The 14,991-nt window shown below is 40.9% G+C and overlaps 1 protein-coding gene across 1 annotated transcript; it reads left to right on the forward strand.

Annotated features, from left to right (window-relative positions):
• Positions 1-75: 75 nt before the first annotated feature.
• On the forward strand, positions 76-13,679 carry epn3b (epsin 3b). Its single transcript, XM_088006171.1, has 11 exons — positions 76-1,401; positions 2,073-2,231; positions 2,335-2,418; positions 3,751-4,096; positions 4,491-4,609; positions 6,097-6,183; positions 8,212-8,365; positions 8,536-8,709; positions 9,577-9,672; positions 10,709-11,002; positions 11,091-13,679. Exons 1-11 carry the CDS (start codon positions 1,333-1,335, stop codon positions 11,381-11,383), a joined length of 1,875 nt encoding a protein of 624 aa, XP_087862297.1. The 5' UTR covers positions 76-1,332; the 3' UTR covers positions 11,384-13,679.
• Positions 13,680-14,991: the final 1,312 nt, after the last annotated feature.

Raw genomic sequence — 14,991 nt, forward strand, 5'->3', positions numbered from 1 at the left:
TTCTATCAATAAATTGCTTATTTCAGACAACGAATGATTTGAAATTCTCAGCTGTTTTATGAATCATCTCATAGCTTTAAGACTCGACGAGCAAAGGGAAGCATTACACTTCACTGGAGAAACATTTCAGACAGAAACAGCCTGTTGACTCTTTTTAACTTTTAATCACCCAAATGGAGTATTTTTGTTGTTGTTTCTTTGTATGCATTCACAAATTTAGCTGTTTTTTTTCCCAGGGAAACCAAACCTTTAAAAATGTCTGGCGACAACGGAGAAGAAACAGCTGTTTAGTCAAATCTCAGCTCAGCTACGTCAAAGATTAGGGACAAAGATCGGAGGACAGCAGAGTCTTTATTTCAGAGTAAAGTGTTTGAGAAAGGGATGAAAGATGCTCTGAGTGTAAAAAAAAAAAGAAAAAAAAAGCTAAACCGCAAGAGGTGACCTTAGGTTGTGATCCATCCGAGCGTTTCCTAAGGCTATCGGGGAAAAGATCATAAATCTTACAGCGGAAGAAATAGAAAAAGTCAGGTTGCCTTCAAGTCAGATTAGATTGAAACGATTGAGGTCACACTAAATCAGCCTGGGTTTACTGGGTTAATGATGCTCACTGTAATCAGAGGGAGAGCGACAACATCATGGGAGCCCAGAGTCATCAATTCCCCCGTGTTCCCTCTCAAATAGGAGTTTAGAACAGAAAAGTGGGTTGGGAACGTGTATGCGTGCGTGCGTGCGTGCGTGCGTGCGTGCGTGCGTGCGTGCGTGCGTGCGTGCGTGCGTGCGTGTGTGTGTGTGTGTGTGTGTGAGTGTAGATTCTGGCCTGGATAAAAATGATTTTCAATTCAAGAAGCTTCATCAGACACCTGAGAGCCAGAAACTATGTGACCTACTTCTGTGTGACTGGGCCGCAGCTCTCCATCAGCAGGCTGTGTTTATGCAGAGGACAAGCTCGCTCACGGTCCCATGTTTAGAAATAAACGTCATTTAAAGTCTGCCAGCTGTTTAGCCGTCCTCAAAAGCACAACTATTTCTGCAGAGCGGAGGAAGGATATTATTATTCCTGGCGATTCATGGGAACAACATCTGACCGGTGCAGAAAAAAAAAAGAAAAAAGCAATGTTTATAAGTTGATTATACAGTCTATTTATACTTTATATACTTTATATATTAATTTATCTCCCTGGCTGTTTGTTGCAGGAGCGCCCTGAGAGTCGTGACAGAGAAGAGGAGCCCTCCCTGGCATAGCTGCCTCTTCTCTCCTTCAGCCTGCTGATCCCCTACCCTCCTTTTTTTAAACTTGTGGAGTATTTGTTTTTGCTTTCGTCACATTTCACCATGACAACCTCCGCCCTGCGACGACAGGTGAAGAACATTGTGCACAACTATTCAGAAGCAGAGATCAAGGTATTTATTGTCTTCTGACTCCTTTAGTGACACCTACAGTGCTCCTGAAAAGTATTTGCCCCATTACGCTTTCTTTTTTTTTTTAATTTTCACTTTTTTTGTGGGCTGCACAGTGGCGCAGTTGTCATAAAGTGATAGTCAGACATTCTCATAAAGAATTCACGGTTTTGTCTATTACTACAAGTAGTTCAGGCCTGAAAGAAGCGAAGCAGTCCCAGACCATCACGCCGCCACCACCATGTTTGACTTCAGTTAGGATGTTTATTTCTCAGAAATGCTGTGTGAGCGTTTCATTACTCCAGACGTAATGAAACGTTCAGCCTTCCAAAATGTTCCACTTTTGTCGCATCAGTCCACAGAATTGATGAGTATTTTCTCCGAACAAATGAAATCATCATCTGAACTCTTTTTTTTCTTTTTTTTTTTTTTTTTGTATTTGTCTAATAAATAAATTTTGTGTGGTTACCTGAAACATTCAGTATCATAAGTAGAAATTTAAAAGCAGAAGAAATCTGTAGGGGGGAGGGCGAATAGATTTTCACCTTACTGCATGCGAGTCAAAATATATTCTGTCCGTTACTTCGGTGTGTTTAAACATTTGGATTGCTTCCTGATGCCGATGCCCGAGGAGAAGCGGAACACTCAGAGATCCCGTTCTTGTCACTGTGAAGGTACGCGAGGCCACTTCCAACGATCCATGGGGCCCGTCGTCGTCTCTCATGTCAGAAATCGCTGACCTGACCTTCAACGTCGTGGCGTTCGCCGAGGTCATGGGGATGGTGTGGAAACGGCTCAACGACAGCGGCAAGAACTGGAGGCACGTCTACAAGGTCTGTTTCTCTACGCCCTGACAACAATATGTGTTCTTTGAAGAGAACTGAAAATTAAAGCACGTCTGTGCAAATATCTTCCAAAATCCGTGTCTGAGTCCAGGCGCTGACTCTGCTGGATTACCTGCTGAAGACGGGATCGGAGAGGGTAGCCCAGCAGTGCCGGGAAAATGCATTCACCATTCAGGTGCATAATTACTCTTCAGGACAAGCTGCAGTTCAGCTGGGGGTTTTTTTTTATCATTATTGTTAGTATTATTATTGACCCTGAAGACCAATTCTTCTCCTGCTGCATCTTATGCTGTAGCTTCTTAAAAAGAAACATAAACCAAAACCAAAAAAGCATGTAAAAGTCTACATAATCCTTGAACTTTTACACATTTTTTTCAGATTGCAACTTTAATGTATTTGACTGAGTCATGATCAGTCAGCACTACAACAGATAATACCGATGTGTTAGAATGGCCTAGTCAAAGTCCAGACCTAAATTCAACCGAGTCTGTGGCAAGACTTCAAAAGATTGGATATTTAATGGTGCATTTAAAGCAGCATGATTAAATTTGAGCTATTTTTGCAGTAAATAGTGATTCTTTGAAATATAATTTTTTTTACATTCACATTATTCAGATTTTTATTTATAAAAATCTTAAAACCCATCCATTAGTTTTCAGCTCAAAACTGTGTCGTATGCACAATCACATGCGTACAAAACACTGAAGTTTGTGGTAGCGATGTGACAAAATGTGAAGTTCAGGGGAATAAATAGTTAAGAACTAACTTTATTTATTTAGTTACTTTAAATGTGTTTTAAGAAGCTTAATGATCTAATTTCACAATCATCCAAACTATTCATTAAGAGAGGCTTCCTCAGATTCACTGTAATACAGACTGCTAAAGGGGATCTTTCCTGCCAACAGCCATTGTAATCCGCAATAACTCTGTGAAGAATCTGAATTAATGAGTTTCTACATTTAATTTCCCTTTGGGATCAATAAAGAATTTTTAAATTTAAATTAATGCAAAAAGGAGTCAGATTTCGAAAGCTTTTATTGCAGTGTCCTACGTGGTATTTTCAGTTTCTGTTTTAAACAAATATGTTACACACTACTTTTGTTGGCTTTATCATATTACCATAGGCATAATCATCAAACTTATCAGAAATAAACATTAGAAAGATACCGCCTTTTGAATCAGTGTAATATTAGCTACAGTTTCTTTTTTAACTACTAAAATAAATTCACCTTTCTATTATATAATCATTTATCTTTTTACAAGTTTAATATATCTTGGTTCAATACAATACAGCTTTATTTAGCACTTTGAAACATGTAGAAATCCTCCATATATTTGAAATCATGCGTTCGATAATTAGGTTTTGCTCCACTTCTGCTTTAAATATACTATCGAAACCTTAATGGATAAAAAGCCAACCTGTCCTTCCACATTACTCAAAGGTAAAACAAAGCAAAAAAAAAGCTGAACGTGTTAGTAAAACCGTGTCTTTGTGTCTGGCTTTCAGACCCTGCGCGACTTCCAGTACGTGGATCGGGACGGCAGAGACCAGGGGGCGAACGTTAGAGAAAAAGCGCGACAGCTGGTGTGTCTGCTGAAGGACGAGGACCGACTGCGCCAGGAGAGGAGTCAGGCGCTGAAGACCAAGGAGCGAATGGCCGGGGGAGGAACAGGAGGGGGTAGCGGGGGTGGGGTTGGCGGCGGCGGCGGCGGCAGCGGCAGCGGCGGCGGCGGCGTGTACGGAGGTATTCCTCCATCATATCACCCTGGCAGACGTACAAGTCAGCCCAGCATGGCTGTGCTGTACGGGGAGGAATTCAGCCGCTCCAGAGGCTCGCCGTGCTCCTTCAACTGTGAGTTTGACTTCAAACTCATCTGGACCGCTGAACTTTTCTTTGTTTTCTCCTTTAGTCTCTTGTAAAACGTATTATTTAGGCTTCTGCCATCTCTAGTTAAGCGCTTTTCTAACCATAGCCAGGTGTTTAAACAGGAGCTCTCCAGTCGGACTTCATTTCTTTACATCTTGTTTCCAAGTATCAGTAGTTCCACGTTTTGTGAAGGAATTTTTAAGGATTTGATAATTAGTTGCTTTTTAGCAAACATATTTGCAGCCTCTCCTTCAACGCCCTTCTTCCCCCTTCTATCGACCCGATAGCAAAATATTCAAACGAGCTCCTTACCCCCTGGGCTCCGTGCCATTGTGCATCTGTTCCTCACCCCGCCTGTACATGCCTGTTCCCTCTGCAGCCTCGGCCTCGTCTCCCCGCGCCGCTTCAGACCTGGAGCAGGCCCGGCCTCAGACCAGCGGGGAAGAGGAGCTGCAGCTCCAGCTGGCGTTAGCCATGAGCAGAGAGGAGAGTCAGAAGGTAAGACGACAGAGCAGCTAAGAGAAATGGACCTCGCTGTCTCACGCTGTGTTCATCACCTTGGCTCCTGGCAGACCCCTGTGTTGGAGAAAAGAGTCTCTGTGTCACAGCATCAGCATTGTGTAAATGAGTGCAGCCCAGTTTGTAGCTGAACCATGAACTTGAATATGGTGGAGCTCAACCCGGCGTCATTCAGCGCCGCTCAACCAAAGATGTACCGTAGGTGTGAGTGATGGAACCAGTTTAGCAGCAGCAGTTTTAATGGGGACACAAGTTTGATAATGTAGGACTCTCCCATCTTTGACAATTTTGCCTGCGGCTTTGCGTCAGAAGTTAAATAATGCATATTAGAAAAGAGGCTTTTGCTCCTCCGTTTTATTGCTCATGGGAAGGAAACACGAAGCATCGATCTGAGGAAGCTGCACATTCCTTTCCCTCCCTGTTTTCTCCCACACCATCACAGTGATTAGGACAGACAAAATCACAGCACAGATGCATATATATATATATATATATATATATATATATATATATATATATATATATATATATATATATATATATATATATATATATATATATATATATATATATATATATAATATATATATATGTTAAAAAAAAATATATATATATATATATATATATATATATATTTATTTATTTATTTTTTTCTTGGCACAACTAACTTTGAGTGGCCAATATGACTAGCAACTTTAAAAAGTATAAGTTGGCCTTACATTAATCACAGGACCTCCTGAAACCTGCAGATGCCCTGATTTACCTTTTAGCTACACGTCCTTATCCAGAGAGGCACAAAGGTTTTGTTGTTCATCTTTACCAGCAGTACCTTGTAGTGTGTAGGGCTCTTTAGAGGAGCCCCCCCTCCCCCCACATGAGTTTTTGATGTCTTAATGGTTTTCATTAATGGAAATGTTACAAATGGTTTTAATACTCGTCCACAACATGAGCCCTTCCTTCCCGTTACCATAGTGATGGATGAAGACACACAACTGCAGATTGCTTCAAGCTTTTGTCAAAAGGAGCAAGACAAGGTGCAAACACAGTTAGAAATCTGTCTCCTAACTGCCTGAGAAAAACCTTTATTAACCTTTCAGTGTCGTTTCATATTTTCCTCATATGACACTTTCCTGAAGCTTTATTCCACTATTTGCTTCTCTTTTTTCTTCCTTAATCATCTTTGTTTTTTGGGAGGACTGTCTGCCATGTAGAATCATGATTCCTTTAATGCAATATGAAATCAGTCTTTTTTATATACACATACATATACATATATATATACTCCCAAAGTAACCTCTTGGATGATTTCCCCACTGCTTTGCTCTAAATCACCTCTTTGAAAACCAGCACAAAAAGTCTCCGGTTTGCATTCATTCTGCCAGACGAATCCAAAGTGGTGTTTTGCTAGCGGCGGTGTGCATTCGTGGGCTTGTTGCATTCATGATGTCACTATGCCGCCCCTGCAGGAGCAGCGCTGTCGCCAAGGAGACGACTCCCTGTTACAGAAGGCCCTGGACGAGAGCAGGAGAGAGAGCCAGTCAGAGATGCACGAGGTTAGTTTGAAAATGCGTGCATATGAGCCGGACGGCTCGTGTGTGTGTGTGTGTGTGTGTGTGTTTGTGTGGTAAATGCAAATTTGTATAGAAAGGTGGGTGGGAGCATTTGTAGGTGGCAGCTGGCAGGCATTTTGAGAATGAAGCAGAGTTTTTCAGCTTGTGTTTTGGAGATACGGAGGAGAAGCGAGACCGTAAAATGGACAAACGTTGACAGGGCTTTGAGAGAGAAAGAGCCGAGGGCTTTGAGAGGAGAACGGGAGAGTTCGCCACAGGATGAGTCCCGTTTCACCTCACTGCTAAATGTCACATTACCCTAAGAGTCCTAATCCGGTTGTACATCTCTCTCTCATATCTCTGTCAAAAAGCCAATCAGACTCACTGACTGTGTTATGTAAATGTCCTCGGGGCGTGTAATTGGCTACACCGTGTTCGCATTACTCTTATCATAGAGAGACAGGTGCTTTCAGCTGCGTCAGTGAGACACCGTGGGAAGTGGGTGTAATGGGTCCCCAGCTGAAAAACTCTGCAGCGTGCTCACATTATCAGGCACACACACAACAAAAACAAACAAAGGCCGTCATATCAGGAATAACAAAACCACTTTCTGTTCACTCTGTTAATTATGACCTTGTCCCATCCCCTCACTGTTCCGTGAAGGTCATTTTCAGCTTTTCATGGTGCGTTTTTGCCTTATTTGATGATACAACATGGTGTTTTTAAGGTTTGCCGAAAGCGGAAAACGCTGGCGAGTTTGAGTTTATTATGAATTTTTGTCAGTACACACAATCGAGATTATACACACATGCTCAGACACATGTAAGCTACAAAGCTGACTGATGAACGACCAACAATATCATCCGGCGTGGATGCAAGCTGTTTCCTTATGCAATCTGAAATAAGCTGAAAGGCTGGGAGGATTCTTTTTCTGTCAGTGTTCAAGCACTTGCACCAATCAGGCATAACATTATAACCAATATAATATATATTAGGTGGTAAGTGAAGAGTTTCTTAGAAACGTAGTCCAGCATTAGGATCCGTGTATCTGCATTCCACCTTTATTATTTGGGTTAATATCTCTGAAGTTGTAGGAACCATTGGCTTTTTGTAGCCAACCAACAAGACACTGGTATAATTCTGGCTTGACATTTGAGAACTCATTTTAGAAGTGGGGGACATAATTTAAATCAAAGAAAATTCACATTCCTTCAGGTTTGGGAAAACTATTCCAGGAGTTTGTTGGCAGTCTGCCAGTTTAGATGTGTTTGAGACCTTTGACCTGTTGAAACACCCAATCATTTTCAGGTTTCCATTGTCCAGCAGTTATGAGGTGAAGTTGATCAATTTAGTGATGTTTGATTTGTTAATAACTGCTGTACAAAGAACCAGTAGCTCAGCTTGAAGTTGCATTAGATTGCTGTTTGGGTTGAGAGCTTCACCTTTGTGGCCTATTGGCTTGACCTTTGTCTTGTCTGGCAAACATTTTGTTTCATCTGTAACCGCTTGACTTCTTCATGTTGGCAGCTGTGGGTCTCGGTTGAGCCTGAAGCGGTTGGGATCAGGAGCTTCTGTATTTTCTTGCTCAAATTAAACTGTATTTGGATTATCTGTAGGATTCTTTTGAACTGCAGCACAATTCACTACCGACCTCTCTCACGAGTGTGAAAAATCCTTAAACTTCATCTTTCAGTGTTCATTCAGTTCGTTGAGTTCTGTGGCCATTCATTTATTTATTTTTTTTAGCCTGTTCAACTAACTATTAATGCTTGACTTGTGATTTCGGACTCGGTGCTTAAACACAGATGTGTGAGTAACTGGTAAATGATTAATTGATGCATCTGGTGTGGCATTTTAAATTGCAGCACTTTCAGTGTGAAATGAGTATATATTTTATGATGAGTGCATGAGGTGAAAAACAATATTTGTTGAGCGTTTTTGTTGTTTTTTTTCTTCTGAATATCAGTTTTTTGTATGTGAACTGCATGAGAGAGTCGTCTGTCATAAATCTTTCGTTTTTTTCCCCTGCAGTCTGCCATGTTGGAACTGGTGGACATATTTGGATCCTCGTCCGAGCCGCAGCCTCCCTCCAGCGACCCTTGGACAGCAGCTCAGCCTTCTTGTAACATCTCCTCCAACCCCTGGGACTCTGTAGGTGGGTGGCTCATGACAGGAACAGCCACATGTAGGCCAACATGAAACTCAAGGAGTTATATATATATATATATATATATATATATATATATATATATATATATATATATATATATATATATATATATATATATATTTTTTTTTTTTTTTTTTTTTTTTTTTTTTTGCCACACTCAGAGAAGATCATGTCTGTCTTCACAGCAGTTCAGTCCAGCACTCCTGTGATTAATAGCCCCTGGGTGGCTCCGTCCTCCTCCTCCTCTAACACGGCCAATCCTTGGGCTCCGTGTACCAACTCACACCCGGATCCTTGGGAAGCGGCACCTGCCCTCTCCAGTCCTCTTAATAATGCGTGGGACAGCCCAACAGATGGTGGTACTTTACACTTTGTCCTTTATCAGACGTCACAAAGACACGGGAGAATGCACATACAGTCTCACAAGCATCCTTATCCGTTGAACTGTTTCACATTTCAGCACTTAATGACCACAAACCTGTGTGTTTTAGTCTGGGTTTCATGTTATAAAAACCCACAGAAAGTATATCATAACTAGAAAGTGAAAGAAAAACGGTACATATGTTTATTTATCTTTGAGAAAAAAATTCAAATTGTGGCATCCATTTGTATTTTGCTGATTGGACCATGCTGACAAGTAAATGTGCTGTAATCTCAACTTTCTTCAGTAGCTCTGGCTGTATGTTCAGGGTTGATGATGAACTGTGCCATAGTCTCAAGTCTTGTTAGCCTAAAAAGGTTATCTTTCAAGATCTTTAAAAACATGTTTTTTTACATATTTTGTAAACTGTCACTATGTATAATCTAATGCATATAATATGTGAAAAAATGTAGCTCCTATTCCTCCTCCCTATTGTCTTGAAGTCAACTGCAGAAATGCGCCGCTTTCAGTCAGAAACAACCAATCAGAGTCAGGTGGAGGGCTTTAGTACTGCCAATCACACTCGTGAATACGCTGCTCCCCTGAAAAAGACAACCTAACATTATAGGAAAACTGGTTATCCGCTATATCTATGCTTACTAGCCTGATCATTCACTGCAGGCTGTGCTACGAGGAACTACCAAGGGAGAAGGGTGTTAGCAGTACGTAAAATCCCAAAAAGCACAAAATCCCCTCCGACCATCAATGAACTTTTCGCGCTCTAAGGTCACTTTAAATTTGTAAACCCATAAGTATTATATTCTATCTGTTCTGTTTCAATCACTTTTCATTTTCCCACACACAGAACAGGAAGGGACTGATCCGTTCACTGCACAGGAAGAAGAAAAGCCTCAGCAGGAAGTTCCCAAAGCGTCCTCTCCGGAGCCCGCCAGCCCAACAGGTGGGGAGACAAATTAACACATTTGGCTAATTTAGCTGTAACCTTCTTAAAGTCAGCAGAACTCACGCTGGAGTTTTTCTGCAGCCGTTGTTCACACTTCACAGAGGGAGATGCTCTTCTTGGAATGCATTAACGCAGGGACTAACATGAGGGATAGAGGGAGATTGTTGTTTTAGCATGAGCGAGAGGTGAGAAATACAGCGTTGAGAACAAGCGTTTAACCCTCACAGATTTCCAAGGTTTTTGCTATTTTGGTAGTGTACAATTGTTCAGATTATCAGCCTTATTTTAATATAAAAAAAATAACCTTTTTTTTTTTTTTTTTAGTTTTTTTGTTGCATTGAATAAATCCTGCATTTAATTTCCACAACAGATTAACACAAGTATCAGCGATATATATATATATATATATATTTAATTTTTTTCCCCTTCTCATTATTACATTGGAAACTAAGTGCTTTTTTTTGTTTACATAATTTTCCACAAACATCAAAATGAAAGCGTGTCAGTCCTGTTTCTGTCAATGTTTTATTTTTTCCTTTTTTTAAGATCAGAAATAAAATGACTGTTCTTTAAAAATTATGACAACTTTACTGTAGTAGAGAGTCATTGAAAGTTGTGTTGGGTTTTCACAAAAAGGTTATGTAATATTTGCGGCTCTAAAGTAGTTTTATGTAACCAGACTGAGGGCAAAAATGACTCTTTGGTTTGTAAAGATTGGCGATCTAAAGTGTTTGTTTACTCAGTCTTTTTTTTTTTAAATAACTTTAATATGTGAGCAGCCCCAATAAGATACTTAAAATTTTGTGACTGTAGCATGGAAAAGTGCAAAAAAATAAGTTAAAAGACTATGAATACCCATTCACCATTAACCTGTACGAACCCAAAACATTTATGAAAAATACATTATGAGGATTTTTGTCTTAAAGTTTTCTTTCTTCCGTTTTTGATTGTTTTCTTAATCAACTTTCTTCACTAAAGCATTGTATTTCAGCAAAAAGTCATTTTAAAAAGCTCCTTTGTGCTCCGTTCCCAGATGCGGAGATGTTTGCAGATAGAAACGAGTCTGAACTCTTTCCTGAACTAGACTCCAACTCGGATCCGTTTAAACCGGACCCACCAGCGAAACACCAGATGAACGGTCGCAAGTCGGCCAGCCCGGAGATGTTTGACCTCTCCCGTTTGGCGCCGCCTCTCAGCGCCCCGCCCGTTCGTGTGTGCCGGACTCCGGAGGCCTTCCTCGGACCCACAGGGGCCTCGCTGGTGAATCTGGAGACTCTGATTCCCCCGAAGCCCCCTACGAAGATGCAGAATAACCCCTTCCTGTCAGGTATTACGCTGATTCTCCGTTATTCACCCAGTCACTGCTGGCCCGTAGAGAATTCTATGTTCACTTTTACCAAAATCTGCCCTCTCAGGTCTGAGTGCACCGTCTCCCAACAACCCCTTCCACTGCGACCAGCCGCGGCTCACCCTCAACCAGATGCGACCCTCGTCCACGTCTCCGCTGCCCCCTCACATGCTGCCCTACAGCCCGTCGCTGCCCCTCCCTCTGCTCCACCAGCCGCCCGTCCTCCCCTCCTCCCTCACACAGCCTCCCTCTGGGCTCCTGGACCTGCCCTCTAACCTCCCCCAGCCGCTGCTGCCTCTCTCTCCTCGACCGGCACCTCGCGTTCAGACGCAAACGCACAGCCACAACCCTTTCCTTTGAGGCCGCTGCGGCACACAACCCGTGGACTCTTGAGGGAACGATGTACGCCAGCTGCGGTAAACCTGTTGTAAAAGAGTGTGAACTGATTTGTGGTCTGATGTCATTAACTTTCAGTGGATGTAACAGATCCATACGGTGAATCCGTGTCTGTCTAAAGACACGTCAGCTGCTATAAAACCTAAACTCACTCATTCATGCACTCAAGCGTGCCTCAGGATGCATAAACACAAACACAACAACAAACTGACGGACTGTATCTGAAAAGTCTGGTCTTTTTTTTTTTTTTGTGTGTGTCCTCTCATCAACTTTGATGCTCCAAGCCCCGCCCCCCTCTGACCGCACCGCCAGACCGCTCCGTTTCATGAAGCAACACTCTCTGATTGTCCCCCAAGCGTCACTGGGATCTTTGCTGCTGCTTCACCGACAAAAGCATGAATGCGTTTTACTCACAAGCCTGCAAGCGACGATGTTCTTCTGAGAACCGGAGATGATGTACTTTTTAATCTGATGATTTGATCAGTATGTTAAGCTTTCCGTTAGTGGAGGAGGCCCCAAACTGTGAGATATCAGAAAGCACAGAGCACAAATTGAACTCATGGACTCTCCTTCCTTTAGATTATGACATACAATGTTGTGAAAAAGTACTTGCCTTCATTATAGATCTCTTCACCTTTTGCTTTTTTGTCGTACCTAAAATGTTTTGATCACTAAACCACTTTTAATAACGCCTCAAGATAAACTGTGCAAATATAAAACACAGTATTCAAATTTGAAAAAGTAATGGCTTCCTAAACTGATTCCCTGGCAGCAGTCAGGAGGAAGCAACTAGAAACTTATTGATTGCTGGCTGTGAGCCTTTTTCATTACCTGGAGGAATTTTGCCCCACTCTTCTTCGCAGAATTGTTTAATTTAGTAACAATTGGATGTCTGCTTAAAGTCGTCCTTCAGCATCTCAACACAGGGTGTCTGCACATCCTTAAAAAATCTTAAGTTGATGCATCGATCTAAAATTAAGGCCTTAAAATATCTTAAATTTGTTTTGAAAATGTAAGTTGGCCTTAAATATGTAAATTGCAGGTCTTAAATTATTGCACGTTTTTTATGTCTTTGTTTTGTTTTCAGGACTTTTTTATCAGGCATCTCCATTGTGGTCTGTGACCCGAGACGGTTGAGGCTGCTATTAACTAGCTGCTAATATACTCTTGCTAGCTGGTTAGCTTTGCTGCTTCCATCATGGGTAAGTGGAAATTTAGCGCCATTTAATTGTTGAATTTGACGATAAATTTGAATTCATAGTTGCATTAGTCATGGGCCATTGGACCACCCCAGACCATTGCACTGCCACCATGTTTGATTAGCAACCCATCAAGGTGTGATGGGATGCCACTTTATCTCATGTTGTTAGAGAGGTTCTATTTACGTGATTTTTTCAGTTTCTTGATAAATTCAACTCTTCAGATCTGGCATTAATCAGGCTCTGGTGTTAAACCAAAAATAAGTGATTTATCCCATTGAGATTTAACATAGGTTGCAATTATATCTTTTGGCTTGGGTAGCTTTCTTCCTTAATAAATGAGGTCTGCTCTCTATAGTTTATTTTCTCTGTGTCTAAAAATAATTTAATGATCCTAAATATTTAGGAGTGACAAAGATGCAAAAATAGATCAGTTTTGTGAGGGTGCAAATACTTTTTCACGGCATTGTAAAATCGCCATTACCTTTAATATCCTGAACTTTCCTCAGCATCTTGTTCTAAGTTAACTCTGTCTCATGTCATTTGAAAGCAAATGGTCCCTTCTGGACCTGAGGTAAGCCAGCGTACGATTGATTTTGCTACCTAACTGTGGACCTACTTAAATCTCTGATTGTATCCGTGCCTGTTTCCACTGATTGCCCAAACTTCACTCCCTTGAAGCCGCTGTAGAGGACTTCTGGAAGAAACTGTCACTCCTGTAATGGGATTCAACCGAAGCTAATGAAATTGATGGAACTTAACTACAGAAATCAAATTACAGTCAGATCATATACCTTACTTCAGATGAAATGCCTGATGAGAAAGTAGGTAAAAGCGTAAAAGAACTGATAACAGATGTGAAGATCTTGGCACACTGGCAGTTTGACAATAAGAGGATCAGAGAAAAATCACACGATGAGACAATTTATCACTGCACTGAACCTGGACTTGAATGTGTAACGCCTGCCTATAAACACATACAGGCTTGGTACATATGTATCTACTGAAAAATATATTGCTGTATTATGAAATATTATACCAATAAACAGCTAGTGTTTGCATTTATAGTTTCAGATGTTTTCATTTATTCGTGAGTCATTCTTTCTCTTGTTAGAACTGTGAAAGTGGATAACCCTTCCAAATCCGCAGCTGCAGAAAAGACTTAAAGCACCGAAAGCTCCAACACGACAAAGACGATTTTCTATGAAGAAAAATAAGAGTTTTAAAATGCCATGATTTAATCAGTGAGAAACTTTTTTTGAGCTGACTGGTACATTTGCCTTAGAGACAAATTCATAGGCCACAATTTTTGTTTTGGATTTTATCACATGCACGCAAACTTCAAAGTAATTTGTTAGGATTTTATGTGTTTGGACAACAGAGTTGGTGAAGTGGAAGGGACACTTTTTCCTGTTTTCAACACTTTTCTGAACCAAAGAAATCCGAAAAGTCTGACGCATCGTGTGTAGTAGCCCCCGTTTACTCCGATTCCCCTAAAAAAACGCATTGTTTTCAATTCTTAAAAAACATAAAACATATGTTTATGATACTTAGCATTTGAGTGATAAGTATCACTGTATAATCAACTTAAAAATGAAAATTTGCAACAGCTGGATTACTCTCAACCATCTTATCATAAACGATGAAAAGAAGTTGAACTGCGACCCTGCAGGAAGGACACGCTTAGCTGCAGAAAGGGAATAGAAACTGAAAGTGTCTATGCACGGTTTTCTATGAGAAACATCATTCTAAAAGTTTCATAGACACAACCCTGTACAGTAATAGCTTTTTTTATATGTAACCAATCAGTAAAATTTAGCCCGATGATGAAGAAGCTTTGAATGCTCTTTGTCCTGCAAATTAATCAAAAATAAGGCTTAAGTTGTAAGTCCTAAATAACCACTAGATGGCAGCACATCTTTACTATGCAACTGTTTGGACACAGCCACGTTTTTTTAAACCAGCTGCTTACTGATAAATAATAACCTTACTCAAAATACTCAATATGCACCTCACTGCTAGTCAAAGAGTGGCAACTTTTAATGTCTGAGGATGAGATTAACAGGGATCACACGTCAATAAGCTCTAGGTCGCAAAATATATTTCTAAGAAATAATGACGATCAATTGAGCTGTGGTTAACAGTGCTGCCTTTGCAGCAAAAAAAATATCCTATGTGTGAATTCTGGCCCTGGTTTTTTCTTGCATTGAAATTTGCATTTTTCCACAGTCCCCCAACGTGACGTGCGCACTGACAGGACAGCGCACTTGTCCTGTCAGTGTGTTGCCCTGTGATGGACTGGCAACCTGTCCAAGATGATTCACCTTGCACACTGTCAAAAAGAAACTTTTTAAAGTAGACTGAAGACAAGAA

This window comes from Poecilia mexicana, unplaced genomic scaffold, assembly GCF_051168715.1.
Source record: "Poecilia mexicana isolate PSO_F unplaced genomic scaffold, ASM5116871v1 scaffold_1, whole genome shotgun sequence".
NCBI classification, from domain to species: Eukaryota; Metazoa; Chordata; class Actinopteri; order Cyprinodontiformes; family Poeciliidae; genus Poecilia; species Poecilia mexicana.

Excerpts from the sequence above, each read along its gene's own strand:
- epn3b (XM_088006171.1), top strand. The coding sequence starts at position 1,333 with ATGACAACCTCCGCCCTGCGACGACAGGTGAAGAACATTGTGCACAAC. Across the intron at positions 2,419-3,750 it reads AAAATGCATTCACCATTCAG|ACCCTGCGCGACTTCCAGTA; the intron begins GTGCATAATTAC and ends TCTGGCTTTCAG. Across the intron at positions 11,003-11,090 it reads GAATAACCCCTTCCTGTCAG|GTCTGAGTGCACCGTCTCCC; the intron begins GTATTACGCTGA and ends CTGCCCTCTCAG.